The 26,016-nt window shown below is 37.3% G+C and overlaps 2 protein-coding genes across 3 annotated transcripts in view; one reads left to right on the top strand and one right to left on the bottom strand.

Annotated features, from left to right (window-relative positions):
• The first annotated feature begins 295 nt into the window (after window positions 1–295).
• LOC113050665 (growth arrest and DNA damage-inducible protein GADD45 alpha-like) lies at window positions 296–2,719 on the top strand. The gene is made up of 4 exons (XM_026213876.1): window positions 296–473; window positions 745–846; window positions 1,212–1,425; window positions 1,944–2,719. Exons 1-4 carry the CDS (start codon window positions 424–426, stop codon window positions 2,055–2,057), a joined length of 480 nt encoding a protein of 159 aa, XP_026069661.1. The 5' UTR covers window positions 296–423; the 3' UTR covers window positions 2,058–2,719.
• A 4,045-nt stretch (window positions 2,720–6,764) lies between these two features.
• LOC113050668 (guanine nucleotide-binding protein G(I)/G(S)/G(O) subunit gamma-12-like) overlaps window positions 6,765–26,016 on the bottom strand; it is a 42,794-nt gene continuing 23,542 nt past the window's right edge. For both annotated transcript variants that reach the window (XM_026213879.1, XM_026213878.1), the window contains 2 exons: window positions 10,761–10,873; window positions 6,765–9,292 (listed from right to left, as the gene is read on the bottom strand). In XM_026213879.1, the coding sequence (XP_026069664.1) occupies window positions 9,167–9,292; window positions 10,761–10,853 (219 nt within the window). In that variant the 5' untranslated portion in view covers window positions 10,854–10,873 and the 3' untranslated portion in view covers window positions 6,765–9,166. The remainder of the gene's footprint in view (window positions 9,293–10,760; window positions 10,874–26,016) is intronic.

Genomic DNA, 26,016 nt, shown 5'->3' with positions numbered 1-26,016 from the left:
GGCGGGTTTTGTTTTGAAACCTGGCAACCCTTCTAACCTGCCACCAGATGTCACTTTAATCACGTTGATCACTCAAAACTCATCGTTTAAAAAGATTATTGATAGCTTGAATCAACTTTTTTTCTTCTTTTTCTTATTATTATATTTTATGCAGTATTTTCTTGGGTGATTGCCTACAAATTATTGTGCATGATATTTAGAAAATTTTATCGGTCTCGTTGTTCTTGTATGCGCGTCCACGTGAGCTGACCAATCAGTGACGGTATGTAAATGAGGTTGGAGTGAGTACTCCACTGTCTGCAGACACAAGCGTCAGTTTATCACTGGACTCAGCACCAGCAGCACATTCGTGGCTCAGGATCGCACAGGTTTACATGCTACCGGAGAACAGTGCGCGACACATACTAAGGATATCCGTCTCTAATGTGCAATATGACTTTTGAAGAACCGTGTGGAGACAACGCAACGGAAAGGTAACGTTATGTGCCCATATAAATGACTTTTACTTGAACGCCTCTGTCGTTGCATATTGGCTCTTGTTTAGTTTACTTGATAAAATGCTTTGCTGAATCGCGTGCAGAAGTTTGAACAAATGACACATTGCTAGTCGTGATTGCATGGCCTCATCTCAGCTGCAAATGGCGTTCCTGCAGAACGTTTCCTTATATTTTCTCTGTAAGATAATCATATTGTTCATTTTGTATGTAAATGAAAGTTAATGCGTGTTTTCTAATCATCTCTTAGAATGGACTCGGTTGAAAAGGCACTGGAAGAGGTCCTGACTGCTGCATTACCTCAGGGTTGCATCACTGTGGGAGTTTATGAGGCTGCGAAGTCACTTAATGCGTAAGTGCTCATTGCAGATCAATTCCAAATCATAAATGAGTAAAAAAAAGAAATACTGGGATATGGGTAACCGGTTAACATATGCCATTAGTCTTAACGTCATTAGACTACAAGGTGTTTATTAGAAACAAACAACAACTACTAAGAAAACACAAGATAAATTAATTAAAAAAAACGTATCCTTGTACTTGAAGAGTTAACATCTTGGATCATGATGGCTTTGTCATTACTTTGCATAACAGAGTTATGATTAGTAGAAGGGCAGATGCTCAAACTGGGGACAAAAATAAATAAATAACTTGCATATTTTTCATTAAATCTTTTTTTGCACATTTTTAAATGTACTTTCATCTTCATTTTCGTAGGGACCCAGACAACGTGGTTTTGTGTCTGCTGGCCACAGACGAGGAGGATGTGAAAGACGTCGCGCTCCAGATTCATTTTACCTTGATTCAAGCGTTCTGCTGTGAGAATGACATCAATATCTTACGAGTGAACAACATGAGACGTCTGGCAGAGATCCTGGAGGGCGTGAAACCAGGAGGAGAGACGATGGACCTCCACTGCATATTAGTCACCGTATGTGTCATTTCATTCTCCTAGTATCGGTTTATTGCTCGCACGCGAGGTAGCCTCGAGCGCACAGATCCGTCACAGCTGCACATTTGCAGAATTGTTCATGCATATTCATATTAACCGCCAGGAAGTATTAGTTAAACTCTTTGAGGGCGGTACAACTGAAGTAGTTTAGAGTTCAATGATCCATTCGAGAGTCTATGATGTGGAATTCCAGCCGGTCTGAGGCAGCAGTAAACTGGCAGCTCTTCAGTGAGATTTAACTTCTGTGGCTGCCTTTAGTATTCGCAGAACTTCCTGTGCAACTCTGGGGCATTTCTGCAAACTGTTTCCTGAAAAAAAAAAAAAAGCTCTGTGAAGTGACCATCTTTAACAAATTAGAGAGAGGCCCTTTGAAAACAAGTGCATGTCCATTAGCCAGCAGCTGTTAAAGCCACTCACTGCCAGACTCTTGCTGTGGACCTTCTGAATTGATCTAGGATTCAAGTGCACATTACAATTTTTTTTATTTTATTTCACAGACTCCAGAGTCGTCCGCGTGGAAGGATCCAGCTCTCAGCAAACTGAATCGATTCTGCAGAGACAGTCGGGGTTTGGACCAGTGGGTGCCGGTTATCAATCTGCCTGAACGTTGAACAGAATCGGACAAACTATGTCTGAGCTTTTTATGGGCTCCTGCACTAGATTTGTGTTCTGCTCTTGATGAAGCCTAATGCCACTGAGAATAAGACATGAGGGGGATTAACGAAATGCAATGGATGATATGTTTTCCAGCAAACCCGGTGATCAGAAGTGTGGATTTAGTTTTTCCGGTTGGAAAGGCAACTCATGGTTTCACCTCAGAGCAGGAAGAATGACTCGGCACTATGTTCACAGTGCTGCCAGGGAACGACAGGTTTGCCGGGAACTATACAGGAAACTGAATCACACATGCTGGATTAGAGCACTAGGAGTGAGCTGAGAGACTGGAGTGCGTTCAACTGGAATCTACTCAATGAAATGTGACCAGACTGTCGGAGGTCTGATGGACTGTTAAATTATGGGCATGACCCTTTTGCAGACTTCCTACAATTTAAAGACCATAACTTATGATGTTAATGCTGTCCTGTATTATAATTATATAAAAGGGAATCTACAACGGTCTTTTATTGATTTAGAAATGAGTTACTTGTTTAAATTCAACCATTCTGGAATAGGTTTCGTATTTAACACTGTTAATTTCAAGCTTTTAATTTATTAATTGTATTTATATTGTTGCGTTCGTCAGAAATTTTAAAATAAAATGTCTGACCTTTTATGCATCTGTCTTTGGCAGTGTTTCTATTGTCTGTGAAATGCGTGCTTATGCATATTCATGTGTTTGTTATTATGTGCATGCATATGTTAGTGTCTGAAAACTCTAGTTATGCACAATATATCGGTACCATATTGGTTATCGGCCGATATTACAGGGTTTTTTTTTTTTTATCCTATGCAATGCACTGTTAAATGTAAGTCTTAAAATCATAGATCTTAGCAAATCTTAAAATTAAAATCCTTTATTTTTGTGCTTTACATTATAACGTTGTGATGCCTAAATCAATTTATAACATTTGAAAATGTTCTATTTATTTTAAACGTAGAATTTGACGTCTAAATTTTTCTGTTATCTGTCATAAAATTAAAATAATGTTATTGGCTTATAAAAAAAAATCTGTCAAATTTTTATATCAAACATATTAATGGTCAATAAGTGTGTACAGTACAAAAGCAACAAAGGACATTTATTTGCACATATATATATAAATGCACCATATGCTAAATATTTCACTAGGCAGGCACATTCTGATGGCAGTAGATTAGAGAGCAAGTTTTAAAGTGTCACTGGACTGTTTTGTCAACAGCTTTTTTCTCCTGTATTGCTAAAACAAGTGGGTGAGACCGAGAATTCCATTATGTTCACTACGGCAGCTGAGAGACGTATGACGTCAGGTCATTATGGCCTTGTGACTTTACACAAAACAGGAGATAATCTGGGCCTTTGCCAAGCCAGAAATAGAAACCGCACTGAGAGTGAATCATACCTGACAGCATCAGCAGGGGTGGGGGACATGCTGAACGAAGGCTGAGTTAAAATGTGGACAAAGAAAAAAAAAAAAAGATAGTATGAGTCAAGGCCATTCAAGGCTGCAGCAGGAGATTGACAACTAAAAATAGCCTTCTTTTCCCTTTGCTCAGTTTACTGAGACAGGACAAACAGAGAGAGAGGGCTGGAAATACCCTAATACACATTGAATACCACTGTAAACTGTTGTTTCATTTCCAGCTAAAGCTTTCCTCCATTGCTCAAGCAGTTGATGCTGTGAGGCAGAATTCAGGCTTTTAGTAGAAACTGGGTCATTCCATACTGTATTCCCAAACAGGAGTCCACTTATCCTCAATGGGTTCACAAGATGTTTGAGATGTTCCCCTAAACTAGGAATGCACAATTTATGCAAATACATTTTAATAACAAAATAAAAATAAACTATAATTAAAATGTCCACCATTTGTCTTGTGAGAATACTATTTCAGTTTTTCTACTTCCAAATTTCATATTTAATTCAGTGTGTTATTTACATTACTTTGTAACTATTTGTGAAATCTCCTTACAATTTCTAAGTGAAAATGTTCAAAGCAAACCTTGCACCATTTTTTTCCCCATTGTCTAAATAAGTCTTTCTGTCGTCAGGTTCCCGGCATTTTTGGGAGTCCTTCCTTTTGTTCTAAAATGTGTAGGGAGGGGGGAGGGAGGAGGGGAAAAATACAACAGCTACACTGGGATCTTTACTCACTCTGCACTAACTGTGGTGCTAAAGCCAGACTGCACCATTTTGGGAGGGGTATTTCTGTACTAGGCTGACTAGATTTAAACAGGGCTGACATTATGTCCCTGCTGCAATGACTTCTGGAGTTTCTACTGACTGACCTGCCATTAACCTCCTACTAAATACAGGTTTGCAGGTAAATGGAGTGACACAATGGTACTTTCTCACCAGAAGTGCTTAGAGCTGGGAAACTCCAGCTTCATGGGGATCATTGGGACCATGATTTTAGGTGGAAGTGAGACGTTGACTCTTCCCACGCATGAGGAATGCAAATGTTTCTAAAGGGACCGACTGCAGTGCCACAGATTAAACCAGGAGTTCACAAAGGACAGTTTAATGTTGAGCTTCTCATAGGAGCACAGAGCTATTGTAATTAACCCTTTACTTGCCATATCAAGTGATTCTACTATATTATACTATACGGTTATGTTAAGTGATTATAGGCTAATACATTATACTTTATATTATACTATACTTTTCAAAAGTTAAGGGACAGGTTAAGAGAATGTATGGATGTATGAATGGATGTATTTATTTATTTTAAAGAAATTAAAGAAAGAAACTGATTTAATGGTGAGGCATTTCAATGCTATTTCATGCATTCTAAATTAATTACACAGTTAAAGAGTTGAGCTGCGTCCCAAATGATGCACTATATAGTATGTACTTGTGCACTATGCACTATGCACTCAACCATCTATAGTATGAATTACTTAAGGTTATTTTTTTTCATTCATAATTGGGGTCTGATAGCCCACCCCCCTTCACAAAATAATCGATAGCAGGAAGTGTACAACATTCCACACTTAATTTTTTTGGTTAAGTGCATCATCCGGGTATTTTAAGTGCATTTTTTATTTTTGGAATTTTCATTGTGAACGCACTACTCACACTATTTATATTACAAAACAAAGAATACTGCATAAGTACATGATTTGCGACACATATTTGATTTTCATGCTAAACATGGCCTAAGTGTCAAAAAACTATTTGGACATATGACGGAATATGTATGTGCCAAATACATTCCTTCAGGGTTCTATAAGTATTGGAAAGTTTTTTTTTTGGTTTTTTTGATCCCTTTATTACATCATAAAGGACGGAATTCCTTTTATGGAATCAACTAAAGTGATACTATGCACGCCCATTGGCTGTGCTGCACAGGACTTGCTCGAGAAGGATTGTTCTTTTTTTTTTTTTTTTAGACAACGAATTCAACAATGTCAGCAAAGAAATGCGTTTCTGGTGGTGAGGGAAAGGTAACCTTGTTCAGCTTCCCAAAGAACCCATCGTTAAGGGAACAATGGATGCAGTTGTTTCTCCAGGGCAGCAATGGAGCTCTGCAAGTGTTTTAGTTTATTCTCTACATTTCTGAGACAATTTTTTTAATGAATAAATAAAATAAAAGTCAATACATTTTTTGTCTGTTTTATTTATGTCAATGTTGACAGCTTAAATATGATTGCTGTCCAAAAGCTGTGCGTGCTCGTGAGTCGTGACTCTTTAGCTCCGCCCACGGCACGCCTCCAGGAGCTCGACTGTTTTCAAAGAGAAGCTAAAGCTGTATCTTTCTTTTATAAATCTTATGAAACTAAAATCTCTTAGGAGTTTGGAGATATAAAGGACTTTATGTCCCATTTAAAGACTTTCATATTGTTACAAAAATATATTTTTAAATAAACGCTGTTCTTTTAAACTTTACATTCAACAAAGCATCCTGAAAACCAGGTTCTGCAGCTGCAAGGCCATCCCAGGAAAGAAATAATACAGAGTCTACTACAGACTACTGTAGTATGAATAGTACATCTCTGGTATATAGCTGAATAATAACAAATAAATAAAAGGCGATATATTGCTCCTTGTTTCCCGCATACAGGATTGTGGGGCTTATCCTGGATCTTTTCTGGCGAGTTGAGAGGTAACCTTATCACTAAAAATGACACGACCACAAAGCACTTCATCAATCATAGACAAGCGGCTCTGCTGATCACATCGATACAGGGCAGTAAATACAGCCTGACCTGATTCTGAGTGCAGCAGGTATACAGGATATATATATGTCACCTGACAGACTAAGCAGTTATTATCAAGGTTGCATTTATTCGAGCAAAAATACAGTAAAAACGAATACTGCAAAATATTACCAAAAATTAAATTAATGCATTTAGCAGACGCAAAGTGCATTCAGGTTATCCATTTATACATATCATGTGTTCCCGGGGAATCGAACCCCCAACCTTGCGCTTAATAAAGCAGTGCTCTACCAATTGAGCTACAGGAACATTTTCAAAATTAAAAATAATTTAATTTTAATTAATAAAAAATATTATTATTTTTTTCATTAAGGTTTTATATATGCTAACATTAGTTGACTATTTCAGCATGAACTAACAATGAGCTTCTATTGCATTTATTAATATTAGCTCTGCTTGTAAATAAATAAATGCAAATGTTAGACTGGACTCAACCAGAACATATACAAACAAGACAACAAGATTGAGAATAAATCTATATTTAGTTGGAAAAAGACAACATCTACAACCCAGTATATTGTGACCCAGATCTAGAATTTCAGCACAAAGAAAGGAAGGAAGGTGGAAAATTCATTCAAATATGGTGACACCGTATGCTCTTCAGATTTAAATATTTTTTAAAGTTAAAAAGAGATGGAAAAGGCGGCAGACTGAAGAGCTTGTGCATGTCAAATTTTCAATACAAAAGCACTTTCAGAAATGACCACAGCATCAAGAAAAACACAACAGGCCCTTGAGATTGGGAAACATTACAAAATGTGACATTAAAAGCATCACTCAACAAGAAAGCAAGGCTGAAATTGCCATTCAAAGCATATTGTTGTTCAAATAAGACTATTGGTTTAGCAAAATCTTGATGCATGTACAAGTTCAGTTGCATGATGCACAGGCATAGATATATCCAGCCTGAGCCACGAGACAGGTGTGTTATCATGAAGACACTCAGTGAAGATGTCTGTGGGAAAGCAGCGCCGCTGGTTCACAGTAGTTTAACTCTGGCTGTCGTCTCAAGACAGGAGCACGGTAGTGAACGAGTCAGAGCAGGAATACTTCATTAAGGCTGGTTCAGCTGGTCTGGTGAAGTTGTTTTCTGGCAGCTGTGTCATGAAGGCAATACACACTCACTTTCATTAAATGCATGGCAATTCACAAGAGTGTTACTAAAAAGGTACACGAGTTGTAAACATGGAATGATGTCAAAATGCATTGTAATAGTTATAACAGTCACAAAAAATAACTACAATCAGAGAAATCATCATGTGCTCAGGCTCAAAATCATATGAAACCCTACGTAAGTTTCTACTGCTGGTTAGATCCCAGAATGAGATGGCACAATAACATTGACATTTTGTCATAAAAAGAGACAATGATTATGAATCAAAACAATCAGTAGACGTGTACATTAACATAAGGCATCTCGTAAATAATCATTAAAGGGTTATACTTTATGACGTACCATGATCTGCAATAAAGTATTGCTACTGTAACAAACACAGGGCAATAACACAAGATAAAGTATTTTTAATGCAAATTCAGATGTTCAGAGTAGGTGAAATCTCATCCCATTTACTGAAAGTAGGCATTTAAAGAATGAAGAAATGGGAAAAACAAACACATTTCGGTAACACTTTGCAATAAGATAAAATTTTACTTTTAAAAAGTATCATGAACTAACTATGAATTGATTGTGCTGACTTACAGTACAACCTACATCGATTAGTTAATAGGTCAATGTTCATTTCTACATACACTACCGTTCAAGAAGCAATTATTATCTGCTCAAAAAAACAAAAACCAAAAAACAACAAATAATTAAATTTTACTGATCCCAGTCTTTTGAATGGTAGTGCATATTAATACATTTTTAACATTTCAAGTGGTTTTAGTTAACATTAGCTGATATATTATTAATTAACAACGAACAAGTACAGTATATTTATAAATTAACATTAATTTAGAGTGATAAATGCTGTTAAAATGTGCTTATCATTGCTAGGTCATGATTCCTAATACACTAATTGGAACGAATTGAATCTTATTTTAAAGTGTTTCCCAAATACCGTCTTGACTAATTCAAAGAAAAACAAAAAAGTGGGAGATAAACAATACTTCCGTACAAATGCATGAACATATGACCTTGTATTACTCATAAAATGCTGATCTGCAGGTTTTGGCAGTTGTTGAACTTTTGAAACCCATTTCACTTGGTTTACTGTGAGAAAAGGGAAAGGGCACAGTCTTGCATGTAGTGATTTGACAGGAGGAGCTAGTTTTGTATCGCTCCATTGTTCAGACACAGTGAGTTAATGAGGGAGGGCCAGAGTAGTATTACGTCAATGTGACGCCTCCAAAGACACCTGTTTCCTCCTCCACTGAGCACAAGCACTCTTCACACATTCGTGAAGCTGGCATTATAGCCCTCACATCAATCCCCCCACAGCTCCCTGTGACTGGACGCCTTAAAAAGCATCAGATGGGGTCAAAGCACCACTGATGAGGCTCTGATTATCTGCAGATATATATTACAGTGCAATCATTAAAAATAGAGCTGCCCACTCTGACCTCACCTTTATTTGCAGAAGACACAACCACATCAGTAGACACTATCACAAAGCCATTAACTCATCTGTGCTGTGCCCTAAAGCGAAAAATTCATTCATGGGTTGGTTTTTTCTTTGCACCACAAATGATTTGTTTACTAGGAGCTTTGACTCTCCTTCTCATAGACAATAGGAACATTTCTAGTGTGGATACAGTCAAATAATAGCTTGGGGTTTAGCTCATTTTAATAACGAATGAATGTTTGAAGAAAAAAAAGAAAGAAAAGGGAACATCAAAACATACATCAAGTGTTCAAGCATCCAATTACAATATGGTGCAGGGCTTTCTATCTTTAAAAGGGTTTTCTGAAGCTGGGATGCCCATAAGAAGAGGATCATACTTGGCATGCTCGCTGCAGTAATTCATGAGGTCAGCAGAAGCTTTGGACACCTGCGAAGAGGAGATATGATATGGACAGTAATCGTTAGATTTGTGTGACTTGTAAATGTATTCATTTGTCATTCAAGGGATAGTTCATTCACGCAATTCATGCAAAACATAAAAGGAGAATATTTCAACCGTTGTTTTTATCTGAGATTTTGCTTTGGCCTTGCAATTAATGTCAGTTGCTATGTTTCCATCCAAAGTTGTGAATTCAACTTACGAGGAAATTAGTATATTCCATAAAACATTTGTATTTCACCTGTTTCTTTCATCTCTTTCTGCAATACTGGCAAAGTATCAATAATTAAATCAAACGTTTCTGCAACTAGGGAAGACTGTGGCTCTTTTTTCTTACATAATTAATGATTGCGGAAGATTAAATGCAATAACAAACGCTGCCATGTTATTTTGCATTCAGATGCCTGATGTTTGGGAACACAAGTTATGGGAGGTGATTATAGCAATTCATTTTGACGATGGACTTTGGCTCAGGCGATTTAAAATGATTAAAATAACATTTGAGATGGTGCGTTGGTTAGTTCAGTTATCCTATCACATGATCTGTTGAGGCAAAGTTGCGTGAGGTTTTTTTGTTGTTCACAGAGGAATTTATTCGGAAAATTGTTTCCTTTGTTTTTTATTTTGGATTAAACAAATATCAACCTCAATTGAGAATCTAAGATGTTTTATGTGCATTTTAAGATTTTATCATGAATTAAGTTTTTTTTTTTTTAAAGCGATTTACCAAAATTCATATAAAATATATGGATGGAACAGCTAACGATATTAAACCCACAGGCTTTCATTGTATGGATAAAAACACTGGGAAATTTTTCAAAACACCTTCTTTTGTGTTTCTCAGAAGAAAGAATTGCATACAGAATGTGTGATTAGTGTACAACTAAATTAACTATTAATTTATCGTTAAAGGTGTAGTTCGTAAAAAAAATTACAATTCTGTCAGCTGCGGTTCGGGATGGTTTTGTTATGTGGTAAAAAAAATCAAATCAAATCAAATGCACTAAAATATTAAACTAACGTAAAATTAATGCAACTACAGGAATGGAAGTTTTTATTGAGCAAAAAAATTATAAATATCCTATAATGTAGTTTCCGCAAGCCACCAAATTTCTAGATTTACTGCTCTGCATGCTCCAACAATTTCTTGAAGTGCCACATTGAATGCCATTTTAATTCTCTTGAGAGAGTTTGCAAGTACGCTATACACAGCTTGGCTATTTTCCCTTCACAAATGGCTTTATTTATTTTTTAAATATTTTACATTTATTTAAAATTTCAATTTTGCAAAGATATTCATGCAAAGGCACAATTTATTGACCTTTTCAAATCGTCTTTAGGATCATGCGAAACATTCATTCAATCAAGTGTGTCCTAATGTGTAACACAGTATTTGACAGTAATATCATGGTATGCCACAGTACATTTATGTAAGTGAAATCAACATAACACTTACCTTTATTCTCTCTATGTTAGCTTCTACCCGTAGCTGTTGAACAGTCCTTCTGGCCTGGGCTATATTATTAGAGCTTTGCATCTTAGACGACATCTTCGATAATCTTCACAGACCTGGATTAAAAAGAAATGATAAATTGATACTGACATGCACTTTGCTTCATTTACTATGAGCGGCCGGCAGAAGATCAAAGTTACACATCATTCAAGTCCCATGATTCATGAACTACATACAACAGAGTGTTCTTACAAAGCGTGAAAGACAGGATATTTGTCTGTATGTTAACATGCATAGTGAGACAGCAAAAGCTCTCTGAAGAGGTGCACAGGGCCCCTTTCAGTCCTGCAGAGGTTGGGGGTGTTTAGTGTGTCAGGTGAGGGCTTTTCACTTGGTCTGCTTTAAGACTGCAGGAGGGAGATCTAGAGCAAGCTGATTGTGTTTCAACAGATCACATGCTGCCAGCAGTTCAGTCTCTGCAGGTACTGACTGTTCCTGCAGAGCACTCTTTCCGTAAACCATCGTCACCGTCACGTCATCTGTAACCATGCCAATTCATCTTACACAATGAGCACATGTGCACAAGTGCAGAGAGACAAGCAGGAGAGAAAAAAAAGAGGAAATGGGTGCTCTCTCATAAGACCACGAGATAAAAAGAGGGCGGTTAGCCTTCTAACTTCCTAACTTTAGTCAGAATGAAATAAAACAACACTGATACCTGAAAGGTTGATACTGAAATACAAGAAAGTTCAGTAGTAGCGAGCAAAACTAGTAGAAAATAGCACAGCAGAATTAATATGCTAATGGCCACTTCATTTGTTTGAAATAAAGAAACGAAATGAAAATATAAATTAAAATAGAAAATGAATAATATAAATATAAAACATAGACTTAAACATAAAGTAATAAACAGAAATAAAAATAGACATACTTAAATTCTAACAAGTTGACTCGAGTCACATGTATTTTATAGAGCGGTTTATAAAATTCAGAGGATACAGGAATAAACAGGAAGATAAGCAGTGTGGTAAAATGTCAACTAAAACAGCTGAAGACAATTGAGGTCAAGTCATTTCAGTGTTGATTCGGTTCAGTTCAACGGCAGCGTCGGTGTTACAAAGTTCATCAATTACGACAAATTCTGTCCAGCTATAAAGCAGCTCTGCAGAAGACAATAGTGTCATTATTCAGATCAGAGGAGTTCAACGTTTTGTTAAATAACTGTTAATGTTGCAAAAATTCCTTTTCGAATAATGAAACATCTTCAAAGTCAGCTCTATCGAAAAAGACAAAAAAAATCATTATCCAAGTCAGTACTAGTAATAAAAAGAGCAGTGCATCGTTTTCTCTTTTTATTGATAATATAATTGTTTCATTGATATTAATGAAAGGATGGACAGTGACAGGTCTTTTAGCAACTCAAGATGCTTGATTATTTATTATGGAAGCACTTTTATTTTTTGCTGTTTGTGTCTGATGTAGACAAGGTGTAAGTAGCAGTTCTGACAACATGGGAAATGTTTAACAGAGTGGCTTCCATATTGCTACACGGTCAGCCGCATAATCTCTAGCACAACAAACCCTTATATCCTACTTCCTGAGAAGCCCAGACATAGCTTTATCAAGAATTCAGAGAAAGAGTGTTCGGCTGTCTCTTGTTCCACTGGCACAGGGCTGTATCTCTACACGGAGCTCGGTGTTGGGGGGGTGGCCTTTTCTGGTTGCACACCAGACATCCTTAGAAGGGGTTAAGAGGTTTGGATAACAGCTAGTTGTTAATGTAGTGACAAAATTAGTGTGAGACAGAGGCCGCAGTTGCTCCCACAAGCCCAGAGGTCAAGGGGCCATCCATACATTACGGTCCAGAGAACACACTGCTCAGCAGCAGTTTAACAAGGACAAAACCTGACGCCTCTGACAAGAACAGCTTACTAATGATCACACCTTCCAGACAATAAAGCATCCCAGGTTGCTAATTTTAGTTTCATCAAGAATTGATCAAATCAACCCAGGTTAAACTGTTGGCATCATGTCTTTTGTTTAAAGGAAGAAAATGGCAAAACTTTTTAACAACTCATGTGTTTACATTGCAGTTATAATTGAGTATGTTATGTGTGTCTCTGTTGAGGTCAACAAAACAATATGTGACCATGGACCACAAAACCAGTCTTAAGTGTCAATTTTTCTAAATTGAGATTTATATACCATCTGAAAGCTGAATAAATAAGCTTTTCATGGATGTATGGTTGGGTGTATGTATTTATTCGGATAGAGATACAACTATTTGAAAATCTGGAATCTGAGGGTGCAAAGAAATTTAATTTAATATTGAGAAAATCGCCTTAAAAGTTGTCCAAATTAAGTTCTTAGCAATGCATATTACTAATCAAAAATTAAGTTACAATATATTTACAGTAGGAAATTTACTAACTATCTTAATGGAACATGATCTTTACTTAATGTCCTAATGTTTTTTTTAGCATAAAAGAATACATTCAATGTATTTTGTCTATTTCTACAGATATACCCCAGCGACTTAAGACTGGTTTTGTGGTCCAGGGTCACATATTGTAATCGAAGGAATCAAAATGGAAAAAAATTAAATATGCAAGGCTGATAATGGTGATTAGCATTTTTATAACGGTTAAATAGATTTTATTTTGTTTTCGATTAGCCTGTATTTAATTATTTGTTTAATCATTTTGTAGTAATATTTTTATCTGAATATAAAAATAACTTTTAAATTATATAATTTATTTTTTCATTTGAATTAGTTTATTATTATTTTATTATTGCTCTATGTTAGTAGGTTTTTTTATTTAGAGAAACTGAGAAAAAAAAAGATAAAGATTTATTCTAAAAACCCCAAAAGACAAGTAAACCACATTGTTTTCCTTTGGTTTTGACATCAAAACACAAATAGATATGCACATGTTAGCTCTTTGAATTCGTTTTTATTATTATATTTTTCATTTCCATTTTAATTAAAGTTTTATTAATGTTGTTGTTTTGTGATTTTTATTACATAATTTTTTTTTCTTATTTTATTTCAGTTTTACTTATTTTAATAATCATGTTCAACTGAAAGAAAATGGAAAATATTTTTGATGAAACCATGAAAAATTTAAAAACAACATTCTAAGATGAAATAAAATAAAAATAAAAACTTTAAATTATTTCATAACTAAAATTATTTTTATGGATAACCTGGTCAAATCTGTAAAAGACACTCTGTCAGTATGTCTAAATTACTTGGATTAAAGGATAATTTCTTGTTTTTCTTTAAATGTCATATAAAAGTCTCATTAAATATGAAATTGTACCATTCTGAGTTTAACAAATGTGAGAGTTAGACAACGTCATTTGACCAAGGACAGACTGTGTTCAGTTGATCTCAGTCAAGGCTGAGTAAGAACGCAGCTCTGTTAAAGGGAACAGTGTTCCTGTCAGGTAATGCTTCATTCGCTCAGAGTGGCTTCTGAGGGACAACGAGTCAATTTTCGGCAGACGCAGCACAGAGAGCCGAACTGTGACGCAGACAGACAAGGCTCAACAACTCACCCACTCGTGACCTCTGACCCCTCAGCTCGATTGTTGTCCTCGTCAACTCACACCAGGCGAGCAGAGGTTCACGTGTAGAGACAGTCTCAAGATGACAGTATGATTAACCACCAAAACTACAGCCAGCGAGCCTTCCAAGAGCCCACATCCGTTTCATCAGCCCACTCGCTGCTCTCCCTGCTCTATAAATGATTAAAGATGTGTATGAATGTATAAATAGCAAAAGAACAGGAAGTCTGTTAGCCTGGACTGGAGAAAGGGTTCACTAATAAGTGCTCATCCGGACCCACATTTCATTCATCCCTCTCACGTTCATCCTGATAAAACCCTTCATTTGCTCTGGAATTTGTCCTTTCTGTGCTGGGAAGTCGGTGTGTGTGACGTTTCCCCCACTAAAGTGCTCTGAGCATATGCCCTCTGCTGTCTACGCAACACTGACTTTGAATCATCCAGCAGGCTAACCGCTGACTTGAATGTAGAATGGACAGAGGATCCCGGGATATACAGCTGGCCGTTGAGAAGAGAGGACACTCAAGGTGCACTCGACTGTCCCGACTGTAATTACAGCTTTAGAGAGAGGGACCCAACAGTCAAGCACACTCCAAAAGCTCAGGCTGACACCGCAGCATTCAGTCTTTTGTTACATCTCCTCACCTCTGCCCTCGCTGTGACCCTGCCCCCCAAAACAACTGTGAAGCTTCAAGAGGGAAGGCCTGTTCACACTAACAAACGTGTCATGAAAATTCTAATTTTCAAATACAAACTTTCTGTTCAGCCCAAAGCGAAAAAAAACGGTAGCTGAAAGAAAACACAAATTTACTGCTACTTTCTGTTTCTGACGTCCAACAGTTTTCAAACAACTGTTCAATATTTTTCACTCTGGTGTTTATCAGAAAACACCAAATACACTGGCACATGACCATAAGTGCAAAAATCTTATCGGTTGGCCAGTTTTCTTTCTTACGTGATTAATCAAAATAAAAAAGTAAAACGCATGTGGATTCGTGTGATTATGTTTGCACGACTTTATTTGTACGAAAGGCTGCAATTTAACTAAATAAATGTATGTGCTGTGTGTTTCAGAGTGAAGCGCAGCACTGTGTTCTTGCACAAGCAGCTATTTATCCACAGATGCATTTTTTTGTTATTATTATTATAATTATCATTATTTTTGTTATAAAGAATATAATTGGATTAGAGAGTTAGAGGGTCAAATAAAAATGGAAGAAATGTGTTTTAACCAATTCTTGAAGATTTATAAAGGACTTGGATTGAGTTGGGAAGCTCATTCCACAAAGAAGGAACATTTAATTTAAAAGTCAGTTAAAGTGAATTATTATTATTAATGCCATATATGTATATAATCTCAACATCTTAACCAAATTGTGCAGCTCCTACAAACAGGCACAGCAAACCAGATTTTTTTTTTTTTTTTCAATTGATGGTGTGCATGGTGTTTTTTGGTCAGATCAGATCCATTAACAGCCATTCTAAACCTGAAGGAAAGACAACAAGGACTGAATGAAAGGAGGTGTAGCACTGCCTGGCTGGTGCTCATCAAAGGAGAGATGTGGAGGCCAGGAGGGGTGGCTAGATGTTTGTATGTCTTGTAAATATGTAGGAACAGTGTGAGAGAGAGCAAGTGAGAGGAGAGAAAGAGAATGGACTGTAACAGTCTTTGAAGTGTGTGAATCGAGCTGAATCACTAACAAACAACAAGAACAGGAAACTAAGACCACCAAAAGGCAGAGTACAGACCACCTTGGGGGCACAGAGCAATACTGCTGCTGACTGAGCTGCCCACCAGGCCACCCACACCTCTACAGACGGGGCTGCGCTTCCCTCCCGCTCTGGCTGCCGTCGCCTGCTGGATCTCAGCCAGGACCAGGCGGCTCCAGCCATCGACCCAGCCTCTGATATAGCACTCCAGGAATAACAGAGTACTGGCATACTGAGACCACCACAGCGGCGACAGAGTGGGAAGCGTAAAGGCGGTGTAAAGGCCTTTCCACACTGAGCGCCATGCGAAAAAGCGATGTGAATCGCAGACAAACGGTGCTTTCACACCGAACGTGAAACGATTGTTCGCCTTCTGCTAATTCATGCCTGCACGCTAGGTGGCAACAATGCGTTTTTCTTCAGATATGTATCTCGTAAATGGATTTAACATCATCCGCTTCTCAATATACAGTATTAAATTAAGATAAACACCAGAAAACAATCTATTTATAATGCTTACAAGAATAGGCTACGTCCTAAAATATAATTAGACGTGCAATTAGCATCAAGCTACACTTGAAAATGTATGTAATTTATAAATTACCTTCCCACTTTAAACCATCATCGAGTGCTTGTAATATCTTCCAACTGTGATCTATAGTTAATTTTGATTAATAAGCAGACACAGGCACTCTTTATATATTTAATAATGCTAAACTGCTATTATTTGTCTTAAACATCCTTTATTGTTAAAAAATACCATGAGCTGCATAGAAAACACGATTCAACACAGCCCCGCTCCAGGTTCAGCACTTCCCACTCCCCACTCCAGTGACTCCACTGAACAGAAACACTGCTCCGCCTTATAATTTTCAATTATTTTCTTCATTCCTGAATGTTTCTATGTGCGCGCAATCTGTATGTTATGTGCAAGCTTTTGTGTTGTGTGTGCAGCAATGTAGCAGCACATTAGTTTAGAGCAGAGGTTAACTACAAAAGACGGTTTAAAAAGTAAATTAACCCAATCAGTGTTGAGTATCAACATGCTACAAACAAACATGCTTGAGAAATAGCATCCCGCACTCGTCCATCGCTGTCCAACCTTCACCTTCTTTCTGATTTGAGTGATCCACGTATTTGTCAAGCTAGCTAATGATAGTGCATGAATTCTTGCTAAAATGCTGTTATATTATGGGCTGTTGCCATTAATTGTGCTCGTGATAGAGCGGTAGTGGATTTCCAACACATAAGACTTTTGTTCATCTACAGAAAACAAACGAACATATATAAATATATTATTTCCATTGAAAGTACCCACAACCAACAACTGCAAGCTACTGTATAAAGGGTTAATGAAGGCATCATAAATATAATCCGTACGTTTTAAGCAATTTAATCCAAGTCTTCTGATGATTGCATTTTGATGAACAGATTTGACTCAGTCTCTTATTCACATATGAACACAAACATATAGCATATCAAATATGGTAAAACGACACTCAAACTTTGTTCTCCCACATCAAGCATGCACAGTTGAATTTCTACTTACTATTTTGGATTGTCAATTTTTTGTCCCCTTTTTGCAACAGTATTGATAAATAATAAAAAAAAAAACATTAAAACAATATTTCAGTATTTTAATATATAATTAATTAATTTAGAATTTTCAGTATTTACAGTGGGGAAAAATATTGCACAATAATATATATATATATATATATATATATATAGACTGAAAGAGAGACTAAGTGAAGGGTAGATAAATTCTGTTGATATCAATGGTATCAGCAAAAGTAATGATGCATGCCTTAGCAAGAACCAGTCATACCCCCACTGACTTAAGACATGAAAAAAATGTAAAAAATGCATATCTCAGTACTAATATGTGCACTTAGCCACAAGAGTATTTGTTGGTATGTACACTACATTACTCCTTTCACATTAACATTATTCATATTCACACTGCTTTTTTTCAGGGTTTTTTTTAGGAGAGTTTGGGAGAAATATATATATACAGCTGCGTTTCCAATGCTCAGACAGGAATTTGTCGGGTGGTCGTACCTCACATGAGAGCCCTCGACCACAGTGACAGCCTAAATCTGACTGGACCACCATCGCTGGGACAGAATCCAGCAAGTATGCATATGAAGTCTTCAGCATTCTGAACATAACGTCTTAAGATGTACATGAATTGAGCACTGTGTTCCTTAATGACTGGGTGGCGGCGTGGGTTACAAAGTACTAAGAAGAACAAGCTATTTTTTATTCCCCTGTCCCATAAATGTTCTATTGCCAGGTCTATTATCTCTCCTTCACACGGTCTGATTGCTAAGTGACGGTTGTGCCTAAAATTGCTGCTGCAACACAATAAGGCTGTTAAGTCCTGGACACACAGTGCACAGAAAGGAAAATTAAGAGTCTGCTATCATAGAACTGACACACTCCAGCTTGTAAAGTGGGAGATAGTTTACAGCTAGACAGTAAAACATGGTAGGCCGAGGTAACTAGTTTAACAGCACCCTCATGGAAGCTAATCTCCGAAAGACTGATATTATCAGACAGACAGACTGAGGCCATGAAGCATGGGGAAGAAGAGAGACAGCCCCTCTTACAGTGACACAGGGCTTTGGTTAGAGAAAGAGGGGATGAAGAGTGTTGACAGAGGTGTGTAAGTGCATGTGTTTGTTTAAAAGGAGAGATGGGAGTTACAAAAAAGATTCCCACCCATGTAAAATTGGCAAACGCTTTAGCACTGTCTATAAAGGTAATTCTATAGATAAGAGCACATTAAGGTTCTTGATCATGACAGACAAAAGATGACAGATTGTGGGAATGTCTTATGTGAGGTTGTTTCATTTACAGTGTGTACTCTGAACATTTAGCCTGTGAGTCACATCCTGCGAGTTTTCTCATGTCTCCAGAGTGTCTCGGACTGAGGGAATGAAGAAAAGAGCTGAAAAGTAAATGCACACCTACATCCCAGACACATCCAGGACAGTAAGACTCCAGTAGCCTCCACCATGTCTAATTCAGACAGTTTTTGCTTTTTTTATCTTCTTCTTTCTGGCTATGGCTACATTTACACTGTTAGCGTTTGGGAATCACTTTCACCTAGAAGTGTGTGTCTCGAAATGTCATGGTCACTCGTAATTAAAATCTCAAAGCATTATTAATGCAACTGTTGAGCAAATGCAGTGTACATGCATTCAAGCCGCCTCTGAGCTGCATTAAACAGTCTGCGTAACAACATCTAAATTTCAGGTTTTTTTTTTTTTTTTTTGGTTGTGGGGGGGGGATGTGCAATGTGGACGGGCCAGATGAGAGACTTCAGAGACACTTCATTTTCAAGTGTATGAGCATCTCACCACATCTGCATGGCAGTACAAGAGGCAAAGGAAAAGGAAAGGCAAAAAAAAAAAAAAAAAAATAGGAGAATCGCCATCAAATCCAGCAGAGACGAAGAATGTGTACATTTGGCATGGGCGGCCCTTCTGAGGCATGGCGGGACAGGAAATGGTGCGGCACAGTAGAGAGAGTTCAGTCAGGAACAACCAGATGCAACATCAATGAACAAATCCACCATCTGCTTCTATAAATACACCAGTTTGAGACAAAGAGAGAAGGGTGGGGAAGAGAACACAGACCTGCTGTAGAAGTCTGTTTGCTTTTAGACCTTGGCTATTGAATGAGACAAGCTGGCATGAAATTCTGGTAAAATGGCTTGAGGGTGTGTGTGCACCTTGAAGTGGCCTCAACTGGCGTTTTGTAGAAAATCCACTTCTACTGTAAGTTTGTGCCAAAAGCAGAGGCTCCACCCTTTCCAGACCCTTAAAAATGTTTTAAATGCAATTCATCCATGCATATGTTTGTACTGATATATTTATTTTACTTAGTAATTTTTAAACCATGTCATAAAGACTTTTCTCTGCAGACATACTGTACGCCAAAACATACTACATAGGTACTTTTTTAATAAAGATTTTCTTTTTTATAATGGTCCCAAAGTAACGTTCAAATCAAATCCAGTGCTATGACTATGTAGTATGTGATTTCAAATGCATCTAAGAAGTTTCTAGTATCATGAAGACCTTGTTTAGGTGGGTCAGTGTGGAGAAAGATCTAAAGTCTAGAGAACTGGAGTAGGTACCCCTGTTTAAAGCAGTAAATATGGAAATAACTTGTAGTTTTGGCATCAGCAGCAGCTTTTATCCTCACTGTCACTGTGTTAAGTGCAATGACAAAGAGACTCTGCATCTTTAGAGCTGCTGGTGGCCTATCACCTTTTCTTCACCCTACTGTCATGTTATGTATACAGTAAGTGCATCTTTGAGGAGATGAAAGAGGATAGGTGAGTCATGTGGAGGTCATCTTTTATGACAGTGTGCATGCTCACCTTTGCTGAAAGCTTGTATCAGCAGATCACGATACAGCTTTTGTTTGTGTCTTTGGTGTTTTATCGTGGAGTGGGGTTTAATAGGGGCTCTGTGTGTGGTGAGAAAGTAGAAAGGCTTTCTTTCGTCTCCACTCCATACACTGACTCACCTTTACACCTGATAACACATACCAGACATGAAGACGAGCAGTCTGTCTGGGCCCTGCTTGTTCTTCAAAAACGCACAACAGACACTTTCAGTGTTATTTCACGGTTCATGCTATCAAAGTGGATCCTTATATTCTATGATCTGCATGCAGACAATAGGGAAGTTGTGGCTGCATGTGTGCTTCACTATTAAAAATACGAGAAGGATTGCGTTAAGATTACCAGAAATGACAGTGGCACATATAAAGATTCCGGTTCCTCAAAATCTCACTCACTGACCTGGTGAGAAAATGTTGCATTTGTGCACTCCGCTTGTGAGGTCTACATTTATCTCATGGCAGCAAAAGAATTTCTGAATCCCAGCCAAGTACTCCACTGCTGAGAAACAACACTCATGCATGTATGCAACTATGGAAAAAATGCAAACCTAGAATAAATAAAAATCACTGCATAGAAAATGAAAATGAAAAAGTTTTTCAAATAAAAAATAATTAACTTATCCGCATTGGCTCACCATTTCTAGATTGGTTATGAATATTAATTAAAATATGCCCAAGTGTAAATGCTACAGCTCAAACAGGTGAAGATTTTCATCAAATAATTTACATTTTGGTCTTTTAAAGTACATGCATGTCGGGATGGCCATAATTATGAGATTCCGACTTGCAACAAGCCTTCAGGTGCTCTTCGAATTCATAATTATAATTTTGAGCACAAAAATTTGCACAACAATGCTAAATGTGCCCCATACATTAAGCTTTTAAGCTGTTGTATGACTTCAGAAGTCTTGGAATACAGTTGTATGGACTAATTTTGTGTAATTGTTTTAACATAAGATTTTTTTTAAACACTTTTTATGTAAAATAACTCTGTTCAATTTTGAGTTCACCAGCTCCTGTCCCTATTCACTTTGATTGCATGGAAGGAGCAAAGTGCATGGAAGAAAGGTCTGGAATGACAAGAAGGTAAGTAAATCACATTTGATATTTTTAAACTATTTAAATTTGGGTCAGCTATCACTTTAATTCAAGCTTAAAAAAAACCCCCCAAAAAACCAACAGCACTGTCATTTACTGGAACATGCAACTAGATAGTTGCGTAAAGACTCTGTGAAAGAGCCCCTGAGTATCTGGAGTATTTCATGTTAAGCTGCTCAACCCTGTGTTTCCTGATCTGGAACAGTACAGACGCACAACTCTGACGTCCATCAGTCGTGCAACGCTCCAAGTGAGCAGGAGGGGATGTCATCATTTCTCAGCGGCGTAAATGTGAGTGAGGGACAGAGTAACAGAGGCTCCATGGCAAGCCATGCAGGAAAGCTGCAAAAAGGAAGATTGTGTATCTTACGCTTGAGCAGAGTGGTTTGGCTACAGTACCCTCTCCAGGGTCAACAGCGGAGGGGCTGATGCTGACAAGAGCTCAATCCCATTTTTTCCCTTCACACACCACTTCCTGGAGCCCTGAGCTCTGGGTTAGACTATTTTTGTGCTGCTCGAGCAAAAACATTCAGGTCCAGCCAATGACTCCATTCTAAGTCTATGGTCCAGGACAGACTGAGCTCATTTCACATGAATCCAAGGAAATAAACATAATAAGTACACACAAATAAAACACACTTTAACATAAGTATTTTAAACAAATATCATGCATATCATTAGAGTATTTGAGGAGTTGTATAATATGACATTTTACAACTTGAACTAACCTTGACATAAAAAATTCACAATTAACTGATATGAAAGTGAAAGTTAACCCATCCAAAGTGCACACACACACTGTGAACACACACACACACACACACAGTGAACACACACCCGGATCAGTGGGAAGCCATTTATGCTGCGGCGCCCGGGGAGCAGTTGGGGGTTCGATGCCTTGCTCAAGGGCACCTAAGTCGTAGTATTTCCAGCCCGAGATTAGAACCCACAACCCTAGGGTTAGGAGTCAACTCTCTAACCACTAGGCCATGACTTCCCTATTTTATTGAACTTGTGATAAAGTTTATTAGGGGTCCTCACTGTAATATAATTTCCTGTTTTTTGATTAGGCAGACAAAATTTGTCAAACATTTACAATATAGAAGAAAAAAAAATTTGTTTTTATTTTTTCTTTGTTACAAGATCTGGACAATTTTCCCACCAAGTTCTGCATCGGTTTCTTTAAAATAAATAAATGCCACTTGCTGTAATCGAACGCAATGATATTGTCCCTTTTTTTATGAATGTGTCTTAAAGAGTCTTTAACATCAAATGCTCGAAAGCCAGTTATATACAAAAGTGCACATGTTGTCGTCCGACATTGCATGTAAACTTTATTTACTCGCAGTATCTCTATGCAAACGCCTAAATCTCTCCGCAAACAGTAACAATAAAAGAGCATAGCAAGGATTTGTAGAGTGCGCAGGCGATGTGTGTGTACGTACAAAAGCACAATAGCTCATAACGTAAGCGAAAGCAGCCCAGGATGAAGAAATTGCTGTAGATGTGAGTACAGTAAAGCTTTGGGTGTGTTCCTGAAACTGACCCATCAAGGATGCACGGCAAGGTTGTTTAGTCACCTTTTACCTTCTTTCCATTTAAAGACCATCTCTGTTGTGTTAAGAATAGCAGCTTACATTCATGCCAAAAAAAACCCCACTAGTGTAACAGATGCCTAATGCTTCTATTAACAACTCAAACTTAGTAATTTGTGCCACTGCATACAAGTATGACTATTCTGTGCCAAACTGAGTTGAAAAAAGGAAACATGCATCAGTCTTCCTAGTAGTCTCAATCTGTGCGTCAGTGACTTGAATGCTAAGCCGTCATATTTCCATGTAAATCTGTTTGCTCTACACTTTTGTGCCAAGAACATCAAAGATGAAAGACATTACTGACGTTATATAGCAGAGTTATATTTAAATCACCTAAAATCACCCTTATTTACCATAATAACTATCTGCTGTTTCTTCAGAAGAGCTGTTATGACAAGCAAACAGGGCAGATGTGATTATGAGACATAGTGGAGGACAGAGATGGCTTGAGGCGGGAATGTGAGGTGCAGCTCCACACACACACACACACACACACACTGATTTTCACAGTATAAGAGTACGCTCTTATCTCTGAAACATGGTGTCACGTGTACACTGAGGTTGTTATCTTTTAGATGGCGACAGTCTCTTACACACACGTAAGGAAAGAAAAAAAAAAAATCACAAATGTTTAGTATCTTTAATATCTCAATCGGCACTCCTAGACGACAATGGCATTATATGGGGGGCAAATAAGGAATGTTGCAAGCCTCCTATAGTAAACAACGCTATTAATCTCACGTGTGTCCTCTAGAGTTTATGGAATTTCAACAATATAACAAACTCTGCTCATATTTGCCAAGATAATAAAATCTGCACTCAAAATTCAAGCATTAATACTAAATGGTCGGAGTGAACTATGCTACAGAGGACTGATTTTTTTTTTCTTTTACAGCTTTGAAATTGTACTATAGTGCAAATTTGATAATTAAAATAAAATATAATTGAGAAGGATTTTCTTCCACTGTGCTTCTAAAATTTCAGCTGGCCCCATGCATACAAACATACATATTTGTAAAAAACAGCTGGAAAGAGTTAAAATGCAACTTCATGAAGGCTATAATTATACAACAGCATGAAAAGCGACGGCATATGGTGATTTGTTTATGTTCTAAATGATGCTTCCAGGACTACTGTAAATCGATCTTGCCCCATCTGTGTGAGTCAGCTAGAAGATTCACCTTTCTGACTATTTAAATCAGCAGAATACACAGCGACAATATTCAATGTATCACAAATCACTAAATGTTTAAGTCTGAAAGGTACATGAATGCAATAACAATGCAACACTGCCCTGATACAGTGAAACTTCGGTCAAAACGCTCTCACACTGGGCCCAGGCCGTTCTTATCATTGAGCCCTGCATTATATTTCTTGGCTTCTGTGCAATATATTTTCTTCTGGTCATGACTTCCACACTATCTGACACAAGCAAACATTCTGTAGAAATAACCACAGTAACAATCAATCTCTTTCATATGCACTGACGAACAGGTATTATCTGCACTGTTTACATATTACTGTATGTGCACACAAGAAGACAAGAGTTAAGTACAGAAACACAGAAACCTTAACCATAACAGACATTGAAAGGGATATTTATTATTATTATTATTTTATTTTATTTTTTTGTCAAAATTGCAGTTTTGAATTAAAAATAGACTTTTTCATTCACGTGATTCGTGTACTACACACTGTTTCCTATTTCGATGTGATGAGACAAGAAACATTAACAGGACATTCAGTAATAACAAATATCTGTGGGAAACTTGCACAACAAACTTAATCGCAATGTACTGCATTTTTTTAGATATTTCAATGTGACAATGAGGGAAGTCCCCGATCCAGGTGAAAACATGCCTCTTTTGTTTTTCGAGAAGGAAAGAGAGAAAAAAACACAAGGATGACCTCATCGTGGCATAACTCAACAATGATGCGTGTTCACAAGCGTAAAGCTGTTACCTAAGTGACTGCACACTGTCCCTACTGGCCAGAAACAGAGAGAGAGGACAACGAGTGTGTACAAGGAAGAGATTTCAATGCGTGTATGTGAGTGTGCCAGGCTCAGGCTGACCTCAGCGGGTAGGAAGAGGTAGCACGGGGAAATCGAGCTGGATTCTCAAACATTTCAACGGCAGATAAGAAAGCACCTGACAAGAGAGCACATTCCTGCTGCATAGTTAGTCACCTCCTCAGTGCAGTTCAAAGAACACACACTCACACAAACATTTGCATACGTAAGCTTACATTCTGCATGAGATAAACCTAATGTACATTAACTTGCATTGTGCATGTACATTTACTTTTAAAATTGACTGTTATGTAAATTATCATGTGCATCCTTAAAGCAAAGAAGATACTAAATGTTGCACAAATATTTGAAAACTTCTTCCAAAAATATTTTGTTTTATATGTTCATATGCAGAAAAAAAAAACAAACAAAAAAAAACAGTGCAACAAAAAGGGAGTGCAATCATTTGATTAAAAACGAGATTTGCTGTGTTACATTAAATTTAGTTTTTAAAGCCTTTTATATCAACAGTAACTTAATGGTAGAACCAAAAAAATAGAGTAGTGCTTTACTTCTGTTCAGAGGACGTGTGTTCCTGAACATTCCATCTCTTACAAGATGGTAACGTTGTTTACTTTTTTGCCACTTTCAAACTGTGTTTTTTATTGTATATTTTAGTCATTGTGTTTTACACTAAGTTGCACACAAAATATATATAAGTATAAGGCTATACATAATTTTAAATGTTGTGCAATATCTTATTTATAATAGAAAAAAAATAAGAAATAATATAAAATAGCTGTAAGATGCAGCTCAGAATGCATAGTTTTGAAAATTCTGTCTTAAACCAATAAGC

Source organism: Carassius auratus, chromosome 31, assembly GCF_003368295.1.
Source record: "Carassius auratus strain Wakin chromosome 31, ASM336829v1, whole genome shotgun sequence".
Taxonomy (NCBI): Eukaryota; Metazoa; Chordata; class Actinopteri; order Cypriniformes; family Cyprinidae; genus Carassius; species Carassius auratus.
The sequence above is the reverse complement of the archived record's forward strand: the minus strand, read 5'-3'. Positions and strand labels throughout refer to the sequence as shown.